This window comes from Parus major, chromosome Z, assembly GCF_001522545.3.
Source record: "Parus major isolate Abel chromosome Z, Parus_major1.1, whole genome shotgun sequence".
NCBI lineage: Eukaryota > Metazoa > Chordata > Aves > Passeriformes > Paridae > Parus > Parus major.
In genome coordinates, this window is record NC_031799.1 from 34,746,544 (window position 1) to 34,762,346 (window position 15,803).

General features: G+C 39.4%; 1 protein-coding gene across 2 annotated transcripts in view; it reads left to right on the top strand.

The window, feature by feature from the left end:
* The window catches only part of TLE4 (TLE family member 4, transcriptional corepressor), a 98,280-nt gene that overhangs the window by 30,576 nt on the left and 51,901 nt on the right, over positions 1-15,803 (top strand). For both annotated transcript variants that reach the window (XM_015615329.3, XM_015615330.3), the window contains exons 5-6: positions 430-492; positions 8,480-8,554. In XM_015615329.3, the coding sequence (XP_015470815.1) occupies positions 430-492; positions 8,480-8,554 (138 nt within the window). The remainder of the gene's footprint in view (positions 1-429; positions 493-8,479; positions 8,555-15,803) is intronic.

A 15,803-nucleotide genomic window follows, 5' to 3' on the forward strand; every position in this document is an offset into this window, starting at 1 on the left:
CTAATGTTCTCATGATACTGTTACAAGTAAATGGTGTGTTTGTTCCCTTTGCTTACAATGACAGCGCTCTTATTTGAAATGATCCTTCCTTTTGCGTCGTAGGAGTTTAGTTTAATACACAGAGTTTTGTTGATGTTTTTTGTTACACCTCCTGAAGATTCTGTTCTTTAAATTCCTGTTACTATGTAATCAAAACTAACTACTCTTTGTATCAGTTCTAAATAGTGGCTTTTAAGGAGAATATTTTAGCCAGAAATTACTAGCTTCCTAAGTACATTTGGATCTGTGATTTTGTTATTTTGAGAATATCTCTTGGCCAGAGGACAGCCAGTTGAAAAAAAGCAAACAAATGTCTCTTTAGGGTTCATGGGTGACAGTTGCATTTGAGAATTTATGTAATTGAGCTTCTCTTTTTTTTGTGACTTGCAGGCAGAAATTGTCAAGAGGCTGAATGCTATATGTGCACAAGTCATTCCCTTCCTGTCCCAAGAGGTAGGTAGTCATTTGTACTGCTTCTGATATAAACGATTGCATCATTGTATCTATTACAAAAGTGGGACTTTGTGTTGAACCTATTTCCTTATGAAACTCTTGGCTCTTGTAAATGACTTTCCATTGTGCTGTTATCACTTTATCATCGTTATCTTCTTCAAGCCTATTATAATATCATTTAGATATATTTATGAGATGGAATGTGTTGTAATGTCAAAGCAGAATTTCAGTTTAAATATTTTTCTTTAACGTACAGTATAGTTTTTCTTGCAATTATGATTTTGTGGGTCTGAAACCAAAGACAGCTGGCAAAAATGCTAGAAAGGCATAATTTGTGCTACATCCTTGGCAATGAACATTAAAGTTCGGCATAAACTTCTGTTTTGGTACATGAATAATGATGTTCAACACTGCAGGCATAGAAACACAGTTTTTATGTTGGCTTTTTTCTCTCTGTGTCCCCGATTACTTACTACCTTAAATCCTTTTATGTTTTTGCGTATTTGGGGAATATAAGCAGAAAATTGAAACTCACTGTGAGCTAATTTCTCTAAGCATTAATTTTCTCCAAATTATGATTTGCTGGAATTACTGTGAGTGCATTGTAGATAATTTAAGAGGCGCTGGGATTTGGGGGAGTTGATGGGAGCTAATGCAGAAGCTTCCGAGCAACTGGACTGTGTGAAATAAATAGGAAGTGTGGTTCATGAAAGGAAACCTTGGGTGCATAGTGGCTTCCCTTGTCCACCCCTCTGAAGGAAAGGGACTGGAGACTGGGATCTGCTGGTGAGGGTTAGTGTAAATCAGTTTAGCACGTGGTTTCATTTCAGTGCAAAATGTAGCTGCGAAGACAAAACTTGGAAGGTGTATTTTTGGGTATTGGGTCTGTACAACATCATGCCTGAGAACACAGTGTGAGTTTCTCCTGGCTTTTCAGTTGTTACATAAAATGCCAATGCTTTTCAAGAGAGCTGCTTAGCCTGCTGCAAATGAGTGGCTGTGTGCTCCATGTTGCTGTTCAGCTAATGAGCTTTGTGCGGGCCACGTTTGTGTGTATCTGTGTGTGTTTGAAACAAGAATAACGCCGTCAAAGCTAGAACCTGACAGTGTTTGTGAGTACTCACTGTACTCTCTGCTTATTAAGATGGATTTGTGGAAGCTAAGAGATGTGTAATGTTCTTGCTCCATTGCTGGAGGATCAGAATTTGAGTCCTGCACAGATCTAAAACAGGTAGCTGTTTTGTACTTTCGCTGCTTCAGAGTCTCTATAGGTGTAGTTACATGGGGCTTTTTTTTGTTGTTGTGCAGAGATATTTTACCATCTATAGACAGGGGGGAAGGATTGAGAGAGGAAGCATAAAAAAGCTTTTTATGTGCTTTGACAGTGCAACTGCCAGTGACTGTTTTTGTAATGGGTTTGGGAAAATCTTGATGATTGACCTCTTCTAGTAAGAATACATGTTAAAGTCAGTTTATTTTGACATACAACAATGTGTCAGAAGATAACTAAGCTTCAAATTCGAGTATACTGATAGTCTTGGTTCCTCTCTAATTTGTGTCTTTAAGAAGTTAATGTCTTAATGGAAGTCTATTTATTTCATCATCCAGATTAATAGAGAATTGAATTGCAGCGTGCTCTTGCTGTTTATGCATTTTACATACAGTCTAATTGTGGAATAGTGGCTGAAAAATGTGATCAGGCTTCTTTATATTGTGCCTGAGGGAAAAATGAACAAAATACAGTGGTTGCATGCACTGATGGCAAGATTATTGCCTCATAATAGCGCCAGGTTAACTTGTCTTATTGCTTGTTAACTTCGTAAGGAATCAATGGCTTGTGATAACTCACTTAGAAGTAAGAAATTGTGGGCAAAATCACTAGAGATCTTGTAAAAAGGATGCATTTATAATACATCACCCCACTGTGTACTACTGTCTGCTTTGTTTCTGGGGGAAATCCAGTAAAGTATTCAGTACATTCTCCAGGCCTCAGTCAGTTTTATTGTGCTGTACATCATCTAAGCATATATTTAAAACAATGTTTCTAACCTGCCTAAACACACAGTCAACTGGTACCTTGTTTTTACTTTTATTCGAGTTTAGGCAGACTGTAAAAAACAGCACCAAGAAATAAATACAAACTTCCCATTTTTGCAGGAAAGAGTGACTCTGTGGTCAGAAATGTGAGATGGACCTCAGGGGTAATTTGTGTTTGATTTCTGCTGTGGTTTTGGACTTCTTGTGTTGCAACAGTCATTTTCCACCTCTATGTGATGTTGTGAGATACCAATGTGCTCAGAGTAGTTCCTGTTGTATAAGACGAAAGGGGTGCTTGCAAAGGGTGTAGGTTGTGGTCATTCAGTTGATTTAGTTTTGATCTGTTGCATTTGGTAGATAGTTCAATGTTGCCTTGCTTGAATGATCTAGCCGGTACAGTGTAATTAATTTTGTATCTATAGCCATAGATAGTGTCTCTGCTAGTTGACACTTCTTAGCTGGATTTACCAGCTTCAGCAGAGTATGACACTTACCCAGCCCGGTGGCTTTCAAGTTGGGGCTAGTTCCTGTCTGCTCAAGGTGGTATGTGTGGCTGGTTGCAACCTTTGGCTGTTGCTGTGGGCTAAGTGCTGAATGTCCTCAAGTGCTGGATAGTGGCATTTCTTCAGTGCATCCGGAGATGTGTATCACAGTTACCTTATTTTGAGTAAATACTGTCTGTGTTTATATTCATGAAACACATGCAAGCTGGCTGATGTACAGCAAATGCTGTAAGTTGTGGCAACTTGGAGCTCATCACTATTTGCAGAAGCTGCTTGAGAAGCCCATATTGATCCCTGTCAACTTACGTGCCTCAATGTAAGCATTTTGTAAGACTGAAGGAGGCTGTAATAAACCTTTTTGGAAGGATCACTTTCTCTTTCAAATGCCAGTGAACTAGCTAATAACAAGCTAGATGGGTTGTTTTTTAACAGGCATCTTCAGTTCCCTGTGCACATTAAGGTGGTCAGATGTAGTTACTAGTATAATAAAATGCCAAGCACTGGCATGCATACATGTAAACAAACAAAGGAAATTCTGCTTGGCGTCTTCTCTTTTCAAACCTTTTGATATCACTTGATGGTTTTTCCTTTTAAGAGATTGATGTGGGCTATAATATGCTTACTCTTCTTTGTACATGCTTTCCCTAGAGGTGTTTCTAAGTCTGGTAAATTTACATGAAGAGATGATCCATTATGTAGAAACAGAGCAGGAGCTCTTACATCCTGATCAAGAGGAACTAGCTTTTGGTCTGAGATTTGAGGTTGAGAAGACAGAATTATTTGCCTCCATCTTAGACTTGACCCAGACTAGAGCTAAACAGTAAATACAAGGAAGCTCTGAGAGATCTGTAATCCTTCTGCCAAGGAATGCATCTCATTAGCAATTTATGCATATATTGCTAATAATGCTCTTACATTTTTCTTCAGTAGTTATTATATCTTGTCTGAGTTATGGTGCCTGGAAGCAGTGACCCAGCTTGTCCCTTCTAGCTTTTGCAGTGTGTGCTGTACTCCATGGTGAATGTGTATTTGCTTTCCAATACTCACTAGCATTTTTGGCAGGGCCTTGTCTCATTGTGCTGTCTCTAGATAGGGTTTCCGAGAAGGACAGTGCTGCAGCTCTTAAGCAAGACCTGTATTTCCTCTAAACATGTAACAGCAAAATAGTACATGTAAGGAATAGCAGAGATTGCTGATTCTTCAAAGCAAATTTTTCAGTGAGTTTTGCTTTGGCTGTTGGTGGCGATCCTGAAGTCAGGCTGTAATTAGGGGTTTTTAACACCAGTATAATTGTGTTTGTGCCTGCGGGAATTTTGGCTGCTCGCTTGCTGTCAGCACAGCTCCCCTGTCATTGGGAGCTGTGGAGAGCTCTGACATGGTATAAAAAGCCTGGGAATTTTCCACCATGTTGCAGTGCTTGTACATAAGCCAGGGCTAGGTGACAACTGTGTGGTGAGACAATGTGATGGTGAAAAAGCCTGTATTCTTCTTGTGGTCTCTGTAGCTGTTGCTACCCGCTGTGAGACTTAAAAGAAGTGATTTTCCAACACGAGGCAAGTACAGACACACCACTCATTATGGAATGCAAAAAGGGGTGAGGAAACAGGAGAAGTTAGAAGGGAGAAACAGTACTAGTCTGCATGACAGGTGGGGCAGGGTATTGAGCTCATTGCTCTGGCATGTTAAATGCAGTGCAAAATACTGTTTTCCCATAAATGAAAAAAACCCAGATCTGTCATTTGCTTGTGTGCACAGAGGAAGGCTAGCATTAAATGTGTGTGAAAGTTGCACCCCTGTGTCTATATTTGGCTGGGGATAAAGTAGCCCATTTTTGTTGTTGCTGTTTTTACTTGGCTGTAAATTGCTACATGATCACTTGGTGGGCAGGTGGATGTGTGCTGCTTGGTTCTAACATAATGCTGTTTGTTGCTGTTGTGCTGGCCCAGGAGGGTGTTCAGGCACATGGCAGGTGTTGGAACCATCCATCCTTGGGTGACAGTTCAGTTGGTTGCCATCCTGCTCAGCCGGTCCCTGGGCTCCGTGCCTCTCACCTTGGTTTTGGGTTGCAGTGGGTGCCTGGAGTCATCTGGGCTCCTTCTCTCCGTGTAGAGATCCCCATCTGTTCCTAGAGCCATGGCTGGTAACATGGAGCCCCCAGCCCACCCCACTTTCAGAAGGACTGTGAGCAGACAGCTCTTCAAACCCTGCATGGACTTTCCTGTGCCTTTTTTCACTCAAGCGTGTGGCTTTTGTCCGTAACTTGAAGTAGCACCAGGGTCACTTGAGGCATGCCTCTCATGGGCTTTTTTGGGAGCTGAAGAGGTAGGTGCCTTCTCAGTTGTTGCAATGAGCTGGAAGTGGTGGAAAGGCTAATTACAGACCACCTCTTTTGAGTCTTTTGCATACAAAGCCACTGAAGATCAAATCAATGTTAAAGCAGCTACCACTATGAGAGTTTAATTGCCTCTACTGTACCTAATTTAAGTTCAATGTTACTAGGCCCTTGGGTTTTCTCCTCTCTGTGAAGTCCTGATCCCAAACCTGTTAGAATCAATGAAGGATGGATTTTGTGGCTGCTCTGGCAGAAATCTGAAAGTGGAGTTTTGGTAGTCCATCCCTTGTCCTTCTTTTCCTCTGACCTAAAAATGAAGTAACATTTTCCCCAAATTTTTTATGTGTTTGCTGTAAGGGAACAGAAAGTGCTCTTGCTTTTGTGGAGTTAACTTATTTTCCAAATCTTGAATGCAAATGGAAGTAATTTTTACCATAGTTTTGATAGGTTTACGCCAGCTTTTGTAGAAGCCTTAGAAGTTTTTTCTTCTCCTGGGAACAGGATTCAAGTAAATTGATGTTGGAGTAGAATACTCATGTGTACAAGAGCTTTCTTTACCTCAGTGCAAAAAGCATTGCCTGTGAAATTGTATGAAAGAGAAGATGACTAAAAACTTCTCAGTAAATGCTTTTATTTAAAAATGTAAATATTTTAAAAACTTTGCTTTGTTCTTTGGGGTTTTTTTTAATTACCTGATGAAAAATTGCGTGATGTGAATGACTTCTACCAGAAAATAGTGGTGTAATTTTTATAATCATGCTGTTGACATATAGAGTCATGGGTCACCAGGCTTTCAGCTATATAATTGGTGAAAGCTCTGCCTTTCCTTAACAAGTGATAACCTGGAGCTGATAATGTGTTATCAGGAACTTGGTGCTCGAATGTCATGATTTCCTTTGGTGTCTGTGGTAGGAATACACTGTATTTTAAATTTTAAAAAATTTTTTCCTGAATATCAAGAACATGTTTGCAGATGTTCAACCAGTATTTTAGTCTTAACACTGTCTTCTTAAAAGTGGCAGATTGTTTTATATTGGCACTATAGTTTTACAAAACTCTGAATGGAACTTCTGTGATTCTATTTACAGCTACAAAGTGGCAGTATTCTAGGTGGTCTTCAGTAATTTCCTTCATGCAATTTTTTGCTTAAAAACAAACAAACTCTAAAACCATATTCTTCCTTCTAAATTACAGCCTTCATTACCTGCATTTATCTGTTTTTCTTAGTTGGGATCAGAATTTCTTAGTGTCGTTGGTCAGGAATGGCACCCCCCAGTTTAGTGCTCCCACTAAAAAGAAAACCATGCAGACACTTCCTCCATCACCTTCCTCCATGAGAGAAAAAAAGTCAGAGATTATGGGTTGAGATAAGAACAAATTACTGTAAACAGCAGTGAGATAAAGCAGACAGTAACAGTAAGAATGCTAATAACAAAAATATACAGAGAGAGGTTGATGTATAAACAAAGTTGTTCACCAAGCCCAGGACCAAAAACCAATGAAAGACAAACCCTCTAGCTGCCATGCTTTCCCGGACCAAAAGTCATTTCTTCTGGAAGCCTAAGAGTCCCTCATATTTGCCTGGGAGCAATGAGATGGGGTGGTATAGAACAGCCCAGACACACCCAAACCTTATGGCTGCTGCGTAAAATTAACTCTGTACGGGCCAAAACCAGGACATACAGTTATGGATGGATTTTTAGGTTTGTTTTTCCTTGCCCTGAGAACTTGCAGGCAAGAGGGCTTCTAAGTGAAAATGCCATTTTTGTTTGTGTGTTTCACTGAGAATTGTGAAATTGGAACCTGCCAAGCCGCTGAAGTAGCAGCAGCCTTTTTTACAGCCCCTCCCTTTTAAGCCCCTCCTGCAGTGGGGCTTAGAGAGCTCCCTGGGGAGTCTTGATGCTCTTCACCTAACTCCTTTGCTGGAGGTGGTCTTGAGGGTTTTGTTTCTCATTTTATTTTATGCAACTTCTTGCTCCTGCTAAGGATGCAAAGGAGGAGTTGCTGTACAAGATGGTCTGTACCGTGGCTTCATTCTGCCCGTATACAGAGCCATGGGAGGGTGAACTTGAATCTTTAAAGGGACCTTCTCAACCTTTCCCTTCAACTTTGTGCCAAAAAACATCTGGATGTTGGTTTTGATGCAAAGCTGATGTTTCATTTTTACTGTTTTTGCACCTCTCCAGACAGTCAGGACCTCCCTCCTTTTTCTGTTCAACCTGTGGCTGTAAATCAACGATGTCTTACTCTCAGTGCAGATCACACAACCTACTTGCCATTCTCTATGACCCCTCCTTGCACTTATTTATTCTGTGTCATCCTGGTTCTGTGAGGCTGCCTGTGAACATTAATTTGCCACTGGTAGAGGTCTGAACAGGCACGGATCTGGTTGCAAGATGAGAACCTTATTTTGTTTGCAGTTGATGTTTTCAAATAAATACCAGTCAGCTTTCAACATACAGCATTTTGAATTTACTGCAGGAATACAGTATCACTCAAACTGATACTACAACCGCTGAAGCTTGTAAACTGTGTTGTTAATTAGACCATGTGTTTTTGATGGACTTTTTAAAGCTATTAAAATTTACATGTTGGGGATTGAAATAATTAGTTCTATTTCACATGTTTGACAGATTTGTGAATTCCATTTTGAATTTTTTCTTATGGTTGAGCTGCTTTGAAGTGTACCTGTATATTCTTCAGTGATGTGATTGCCATGTGCTTGTTGAAAATATATGCCTTTCCTTTGAGAATACTGGGTGGGGTTTTTTCATAAAGTTTCCATGGCTGTAAGGAAAGGGGCTCACATTTGAAGATGGCATTTAAATTCACAAGCACACTGATGAACAAAAGGATGACAGCTTCCCATTTAGCCAGGTTGTGAAATAGTTCTTTGGGAAGTAAAGGTGTAGTTCCCAGCATGTAATGGCATAAAAATAAAAATCTTCCCTTTGCCTATATTTTTTTGCTTATCAACACACAACGTGTGTTAGAGAATAGTTACTTCAGATCCTGCATGTCTTAGAAAAGCAAATAAAAACAGTAGAAGTAAGAATCTGTGCTTAATACTTTAGAAAACAAGTAATTTTATTCTGTTTCTGATCTTCATTTATAGCACCAGCAACAAGTGGTGCAGGCTGTGGAGCGTGCCAAACAAGTGACCATGGCAGAGCTGAACGCAATCATTGGGGTATGTGGTCTTTCCATTTTAGCTCTGAAAGTGTTTGTAAATAGCTTTTCTTTTTCTTTCTCTCTTGCATGAACTAATTTCCATCAGCTGGGCAAAAGTTGTGGGCAATGGTGAAGTTCAGTAGCTTGATCTTCATAAAAGCTGGTTACTACCTGAAGACTTTTGCTTGCACTGTGCCAAGAAGACTAATGGGGTAATTAATGTCTGTGTTGTATCTATTCCCCAAAGCAGGCTCAGTATTTTTTTTTTGTTTTGTTTTGGGGTGTTTTTTTTGTTTGTTTGGGTTTTTTTGTTTGTTTTTGTTGTTGTTCTATTTAAGTAACATTGTTTCCTTTGCATACCACCTGCCAGTCTGATTCTGCAGCTGTGGTAACAGGTATCCTTGGTATGACAGACTTTTTTTGCCCATCCCTGCTGCCCATATCTTTTTCTACGTTTTGGTTCAAGTTTCTAAATATTAACCACACCTTTTATTTTTACATTTAAAAATAGCTGTTACTTTAAAAAACAAACCCACCCACCAAACCAACCAACCAAAACATGCCCACCAAAACCAAAATACCCAAACATACCAACAAAAGAAACCAAAATCAACAGCAGAAAAACTCACCAGCACTGTGCCTATAGGTGTCCTGCTCTTAGTCATCTATAAATATAGGTGTGTAGAGCCCCTTTTGTAAAACCTTAACTGACAGAGATATTAGCCCAGTACAGAGATTTTATAGGTGTGGGCAGCCACAGTTTTTGTATTTTTTAAATACAAAATGAAGAGACAGACGTAACAATGGAAGCCCTGGCTGTTCACACTACATAAAATAAAGGTGAGAAGTCATAACTTAATAACACATTATTCTCTTGTATAATTATGCAGCTGAAGCAAGCAGTTGTTTTAGTTATTCTAATGAAGACACTACAACTGTACTTCGTATCTTCTGCGTCCTCCCAAATGCTTTTTCTTTTGTGTATAGATTATACATAAAAGTATTTTTCTTTTTTTATTCAGTGTATCAAACACACTTTGAAATGCTAATTATTCCATTTACTTTCATTAAAATTCAAATTGCTGAATGAAGATGTGGATAAGGGTCGCCGAATAATCAATCTGAAGTGAAGATATTGCTTCAATTATGCCTCTGTCTTTTAACAAGGAAATCAGGACTTTCTGATCATTGCTGACAGTAGTTTAGAACAGCAGTCTGATTGGAGCTTGTTTTTAATAGGCTGTTTCTAACTCTATTTTGTATACCTCTGACCACAAGAAAGCACTGGTAGTCAATTAGAAATAATAAATGGAAAAGAGTAACCCTTATTTCCTCTGAAGTGCCTGTTAGAAAGAAGGGGGTGAATCAGAGCGCATCGTGTAGAATCATGAATAACATTTGTTGTATGTCTTTTACGCTCCAGTGGGGAGAGTGGGAAATGAATAATTTCCCAATTAGTTTTCATTACCTAAGCAAAAATATTGCCTTTTATTAACATTCTTTGCATAAAGTAAGTGGCTGAAGGTTGGCTTCTTTGTTAAAGCTTTTATACATGAGTGCTGCATGTGCATTTGTGGTGTGTGTCTGCGTGCATGTGTGGTTTTGTGTGTATGTGCACACACATATGCTTCACAGTCTACCTGTGCACGGTTTTGCCATTCACCTTTGTTTGAATTACAGAGACTGCTAAGAAGAATTTGATTTCTAGTAAAGGAAGCAAGTGTAAAGTGTGTGATGTTACTGGCAATCTCACTAGTTACTTAAATTTATCCTGCTTTCATGAATAACTAAACCACACTAAACAGATAAGACACTTGTCTGGAAGCCTGGCTGTGATTCTGTTGGTCTTCCCCCCACCAGACAGTAGTAAATTTTCTTTTGTCTTCCTGTCTAAGTTTGCATTTTCATGTCAGCTGAAATCCTGTTGTCTCAAACTTCTCTGAACTATCAGACTTCGGGTTTGTGCATTAAAGTTGGCTAGTCCTTGGCTCCCTCACAAGCCTGATTTTTACCGTGCTCTGTTGCCTTTTTTCACTCAGCTGTTTTATGTTGACTTAGGAAATACTGTGTGTTCCTCTTTAATTTTAGAAAAAGCAGGAGTAATACGGACTGGAATTGAATACTCATTAGGTTTAAGGAGAAGTGATCTCATGCAGTTTTTTGGAGATTAATTTTTTAAAGATGGAACAAACAGGAATGCAAATTATCTAATAAGCTTAAGATCATGTCGCAAGAATCCCACAACAGCGTTATGTCTGCACTTAGAGAGATTTAAAGTATGAAAATGTAGCATGGGGCTAGAAAAGACTTGTCATATTTTGTAAAGTGAATACCAGTAAAACTAAAGAACATTATTGGAAATCATGGCTTTCTTATGTATCTGATTATGATGTCTTAGGTAGTTTTTCTGTTTAGTAAGTCTGACAGGGTTTGTGTTCTTTTAACCCTGTGGTACTTTCAAAAACTTCCAAAGATTGTTTAACCCATTGAGCTGTGCATCAGATAAAAACAGAAGCAGTATTTGAGCTTTTGAAATAAAATTGTAGCTTAAGTCTCTGTTTTGCGGGCATCCTGTTCTGTTCACCTCACTCATGCTAAACTCCCTTGGTTCAAACAGAGCAACTCTGGCTTTGAGTTAAAAGTGCATGCTACCAGAATGGAGTGTGGCACAAGAAAAGAACTGAAGGTGCACAGATCATCTCTCTCTTTGTGTTTCACATGTACATATTTTTGTATGAATGTGCTCTGATTTAATGGAATCTGATGAAGCACCTTTTAACTTTGCAATATTATTCTATCTTCATTGGTAAATGAACCAAATCACTGATCCGTGCAGTTTAAATGCAAAATACTGAAGTGAGCCCGGAACCCAGAGAGACTGCCTGTTCTCCTGACAATAAACTAGTTATGTTTAATGGAATGAAACACTGTTATAATGACTTGTTTCACAGGTCATGTTCAGTTTAAAACTGTTGATGGGCTCAAACAAGTTAAATATCATCTATCATCTTCTGGAGAGATGCAGTGAGAAAAGCTAAACCAAAACTGGGTTTATTATAAGGATGTTGCAGGAGGACTGGAAATCTGCAGGCATCCAGAGTCTACCTCTGGTGGTTGCCATGGGCAGTGTGGTGTGGCATTCTTCCTAAAGGCAGTCTGTAGTGCTCATCCAGAGCTGCTTTCCAGGCTGGGTGTTCCAGGATGAGCAGCGTGATATACCCAGTTGATCTTGTCATGTGTCATGCTGCTGTGTTTTTAGATTAGATAGAATATGCAAGAACGCACTGTTGGAGCAGCACACAAATCGTGACCTTAAATCAGTAATATGATCTAATTAGGAATGATGTTTTCATTTCCTGTATTAATAAATCGATTTGTCTAAGTTTCTTAAAATATTGGGGTTTGCTTTCTTTAATGCATTATACTATACAATTGGAACATGCTGTGTGGGTATGGTTACATTTTAATAAGGGAACCAGGGAATTTACTTGTAACTTTTTAAGAATTTTATCTGTTTAAAATAGTTTTTCAACTGCAGTTTCGTAGTAAGGCAGAAATGAAGGCTTGTGTGCCTGCTTATCACATGGAGAGAGATAAATGTACCAAAAACTTAAGAACAGGTATGTGATGGTGTTCAAAGAAAATGCAGTTTAGCACAAGAAATGCTGAACCTCAATTTTTAGCAGTGACATTTTAATGATAGGAAGTCTGCAAAATTATTTGCCATCAATTGTGAAGGCAATAACAAGCCTTGGTGGTTTTTCACACCCTCTGTGTTAAGTGCTTTCAGAATGACAGCGTAAACTGTGTTGGAGAACTCCAAGGAAGTAAAACTGATTAAAATGTTCATGCTTGAATGGTGCTGATGGAATAGTTCATTTGGACTTTCTCTACCTCCTGCAGCTCAAGCTGAAATATTAAAATTCAGTGAATTTAAATCTCTCTCCCCTCAGCTCAGGAAAAAAACATTACATTTTAATAGGTTTTAAACTCATAATTCATTGGTTTGGAGCAGCACTATTAAATCTATTTAAATATTATGTGTATTACTAGGGAAATTATTGAAATAATTCTTTTTCTTTACCATTCTACGCATCTGAGTGAAAAAAGAATGGCTTTGATTTAATTTTTAAGCATTTTGTTTTATTATGCCACTTTTATTATTTTCTTAAAAAATAAGCAAATGGCAGTTACTGGAAGAAAGTACTCCTTCTGTCTTGTCACATATAATTACTGTGTTAAAATGTTTCTTCTTAAATGCCCTGTTTGTCACAATTTCTACCCTGTGTTTGAGGCCAGTGTGCTTGTTTGACCCATCTCAAAAGGTCTGTAATTTTTGTTTGCTTTCAAGAGAATGATTGTTTTACAGCTGTGGAGAACAACAGCTGCCTAGTAAATAGCACGGAAGCCTTTGAAAGCAGTGTGGTGCAGATGAGTACACACAACTTGAAGTGAAGAGTTGGCCTCAGTGCCTGCCATCACTGCCGTGGTGCCTTGTCCAGGGTTGCAGATGCCAAATGCTGCTTAACACTCAGAGGCATCTCCTGCTCCTCTCAGATGGTGGCTGGTTTCTGGCTCACGTGAGTGCGGGCTCTGTGAAGGCAGAGTGAGGGTTTTCTGCTTGAACCAGAACACACAGTTTGTGTGGAAAAGTTGTTCCTGCCTGAGAGTGTGCATGCAGAAATGGTGGTGTCAGGGAGGATGGGCGAGGGCAGTTAGAACAAGTGTTTATTAGCTTGGGGACAACAGTCCCTTGTTTCTCCAGCCCTTCTGTATTGCTCATTCAAGGTGTGTTAAGCAGTGGTTGATGCTTAAATTCTATAGAACAAGCTGGTGGTCTGCTGTATATTGTACACAGGTTGTTAAAGTGGGACAGCAGAGGTTGAATTAATAGCTATGTACTTTGAGTTATGTTTATTTGTGTACCCTAAAGAAATGTTGGAATTCATTGCTCCCCATTTAATTACTCTCGTTTGCTGATTTTTTATTGGGTGGTGATATGGTCCTGCAAATATTTTGATCCTGCCTGGTGCCTGAAATTGATCTGTAGAAGGCTTTTGGGTGAACATTTTTGGTTTTGAATTATTCACCTGAACCTTATTTTTTGGTTGCAAAGAGGTGTTTTTGAGGCCTTTGCCCTCTTGTTCCCTTATTCCCATGTGCCAGCCCCAGAGAGAGCCTTGAAGGTGAGGCCTATTTTAAATAAACCTCTTCCGTATGCAGCATCTTCATTTAGAGAAACTGAAAATTATCTTTTTAGGGATTTTTGAGGGAATTAATTGGAATGTAAATAATGTCCAGGTTCAGTATTTCTGAGGATGGATTTTAAATACTGTTGCTACACTTTGAGTGGGCTGGCACTGTCTTCTGCTTTTTGTCCTATTTTCAGTAGCTCTGGTAGCTACTTGAATTTATATTCGTCTATCACTATATGAGCAGTCAGTAGTGTTGCAGTGTGAAGTGCTGACCACTTACAGCATCTCACTGCCAATATGCTGGTGCCAGAGGCCTTTGCTTGTTATGCTTAAGTAAGTGCATATGACATGAGTGTTGTGCCTCACACACTCGATTGTATCAGACAGAAGAGCTGGCTTTGGCCTCCCATGTTTCTCAAGGTTTTACAAACCCTGGTATCCAAGCTATGTGACCACTCTATCTTCTTTGTGTTTTAAATTAGGGTTAATCAGTGCAGATATGAAGAGTCCTGTGGAGAATTTTGTGATATTCTGTAGCATGAACATATGCTATATTTTACTTATGACTTATATTTGTATGGTTTCACTCTGCACACTGTAGAAAGAAGACAATATTGTTGCCAGTGGGGTCTGTGCTCCAGTAAGTGGGAGCTTTTGTCAACCAAATACAGATGTGCTGTGTTCCTCTTGGTCTGTTACATGCTGTGTATTGTCTTTGGTGATAGTCTTATTCCAGTTCTCTGGAAAAAAAAAGAAAAAGTCTATCCTGTTTGGTTTTAAAATATTGTGAGGACAGGGAATTTTGAAAACCCCTTGATTGTAAAATGAGCATTGTTTATGTACTCAGTGACAATGCTGTCTATTTAAATCGGTACCCTTATTGTACAGTATGGCCTAAAAACAGGTGCTATTGTACCGTGGTTTCATACTACAGGAGTCCTGAAACCACACATAAACAAGGTCATACATTTGCCACTTAGACTTCTTCACAGCCACACTTTATAGGCTGCTGCCTATAGCAGTGAATGAGGACTAGGACTGTATTATAGAGTAGATCAGTTAAATGTTTGCATTGCTTCAGGTGGGTACTTCTCAGTACTTCTCAGTCTTAAATCTAGGACCAGAGCGAGGGCTCTAGTGCTTGACTGGGAGGAACACTAAAGTACTGCATAAGTAGAGTATTTCCACAGATTAAGTCCATCCATGAAGAAGGAACTTAGGAGGTCTTAAATTCATACATTGTCTGATATTTTGGTATGTTTGATCTTTATTAGCAAGACAGTTACTTGCTTATTGCTTGTTGAGTTCTTCACAGTCATGTCCTTGGGTATATGAATGCATCACTGATGAACACTGGTGAACTAGCTCAAGGAATGTTTGTGAAACAGGGGAGCGCTGCTTGTACTTTCTAAAGAGGCTAAGGCAAAAAGAAGTGGTCCTTCCACAGTCTTGGGGCTGCAGCTTAGATCCAGATGATTTGATCCTTGCCCGGACCTTCTTTTATCAAAGCCTCTGTAACTGGGAAACTACACTAAAGCAAAGGAATTCACTCTCAATTACCTGGCTAATGGGCACTACATTGAAGAGACAGACACTATATCTCACAGTGAAATCTGCTTGGAGAGAGGTAACTGTATCCACGTGTCCTAACACTTGTGGGAAGAGGCTACTCACCTCTGAGAAGAGGAGGCACTACAGTCCTCTGCCCAGGACTGCAGCTGCACCAGAAATGGCCATCTCTAGAGACAGAGAATGGGCTAGAAAGAATGGATCAGCCTGCGCAGCCTTTTATCCCAAGGAAAGACAGCTTGCTGAAATCCAACACAGTGTGTACTTGTGTGCTGTAAGTGTGATGAAACGTGCTGTTAGCACTTAGAGTTAAGGAACCTCTGCTTCTCAGTAATGGCTGTGTAGAAATTTGACTTGGTAAGGATTGACTTGATAGGATCCATTAGAGAAATATATCTGTGAGATGCACAGCATGCATCTATCTTATGCTGGTATTATAGGGCTCTAAAACCATACCTTGTGAGGAATCTTAGAAGTGAATTATGGTTGCCACATTTAAAAGCT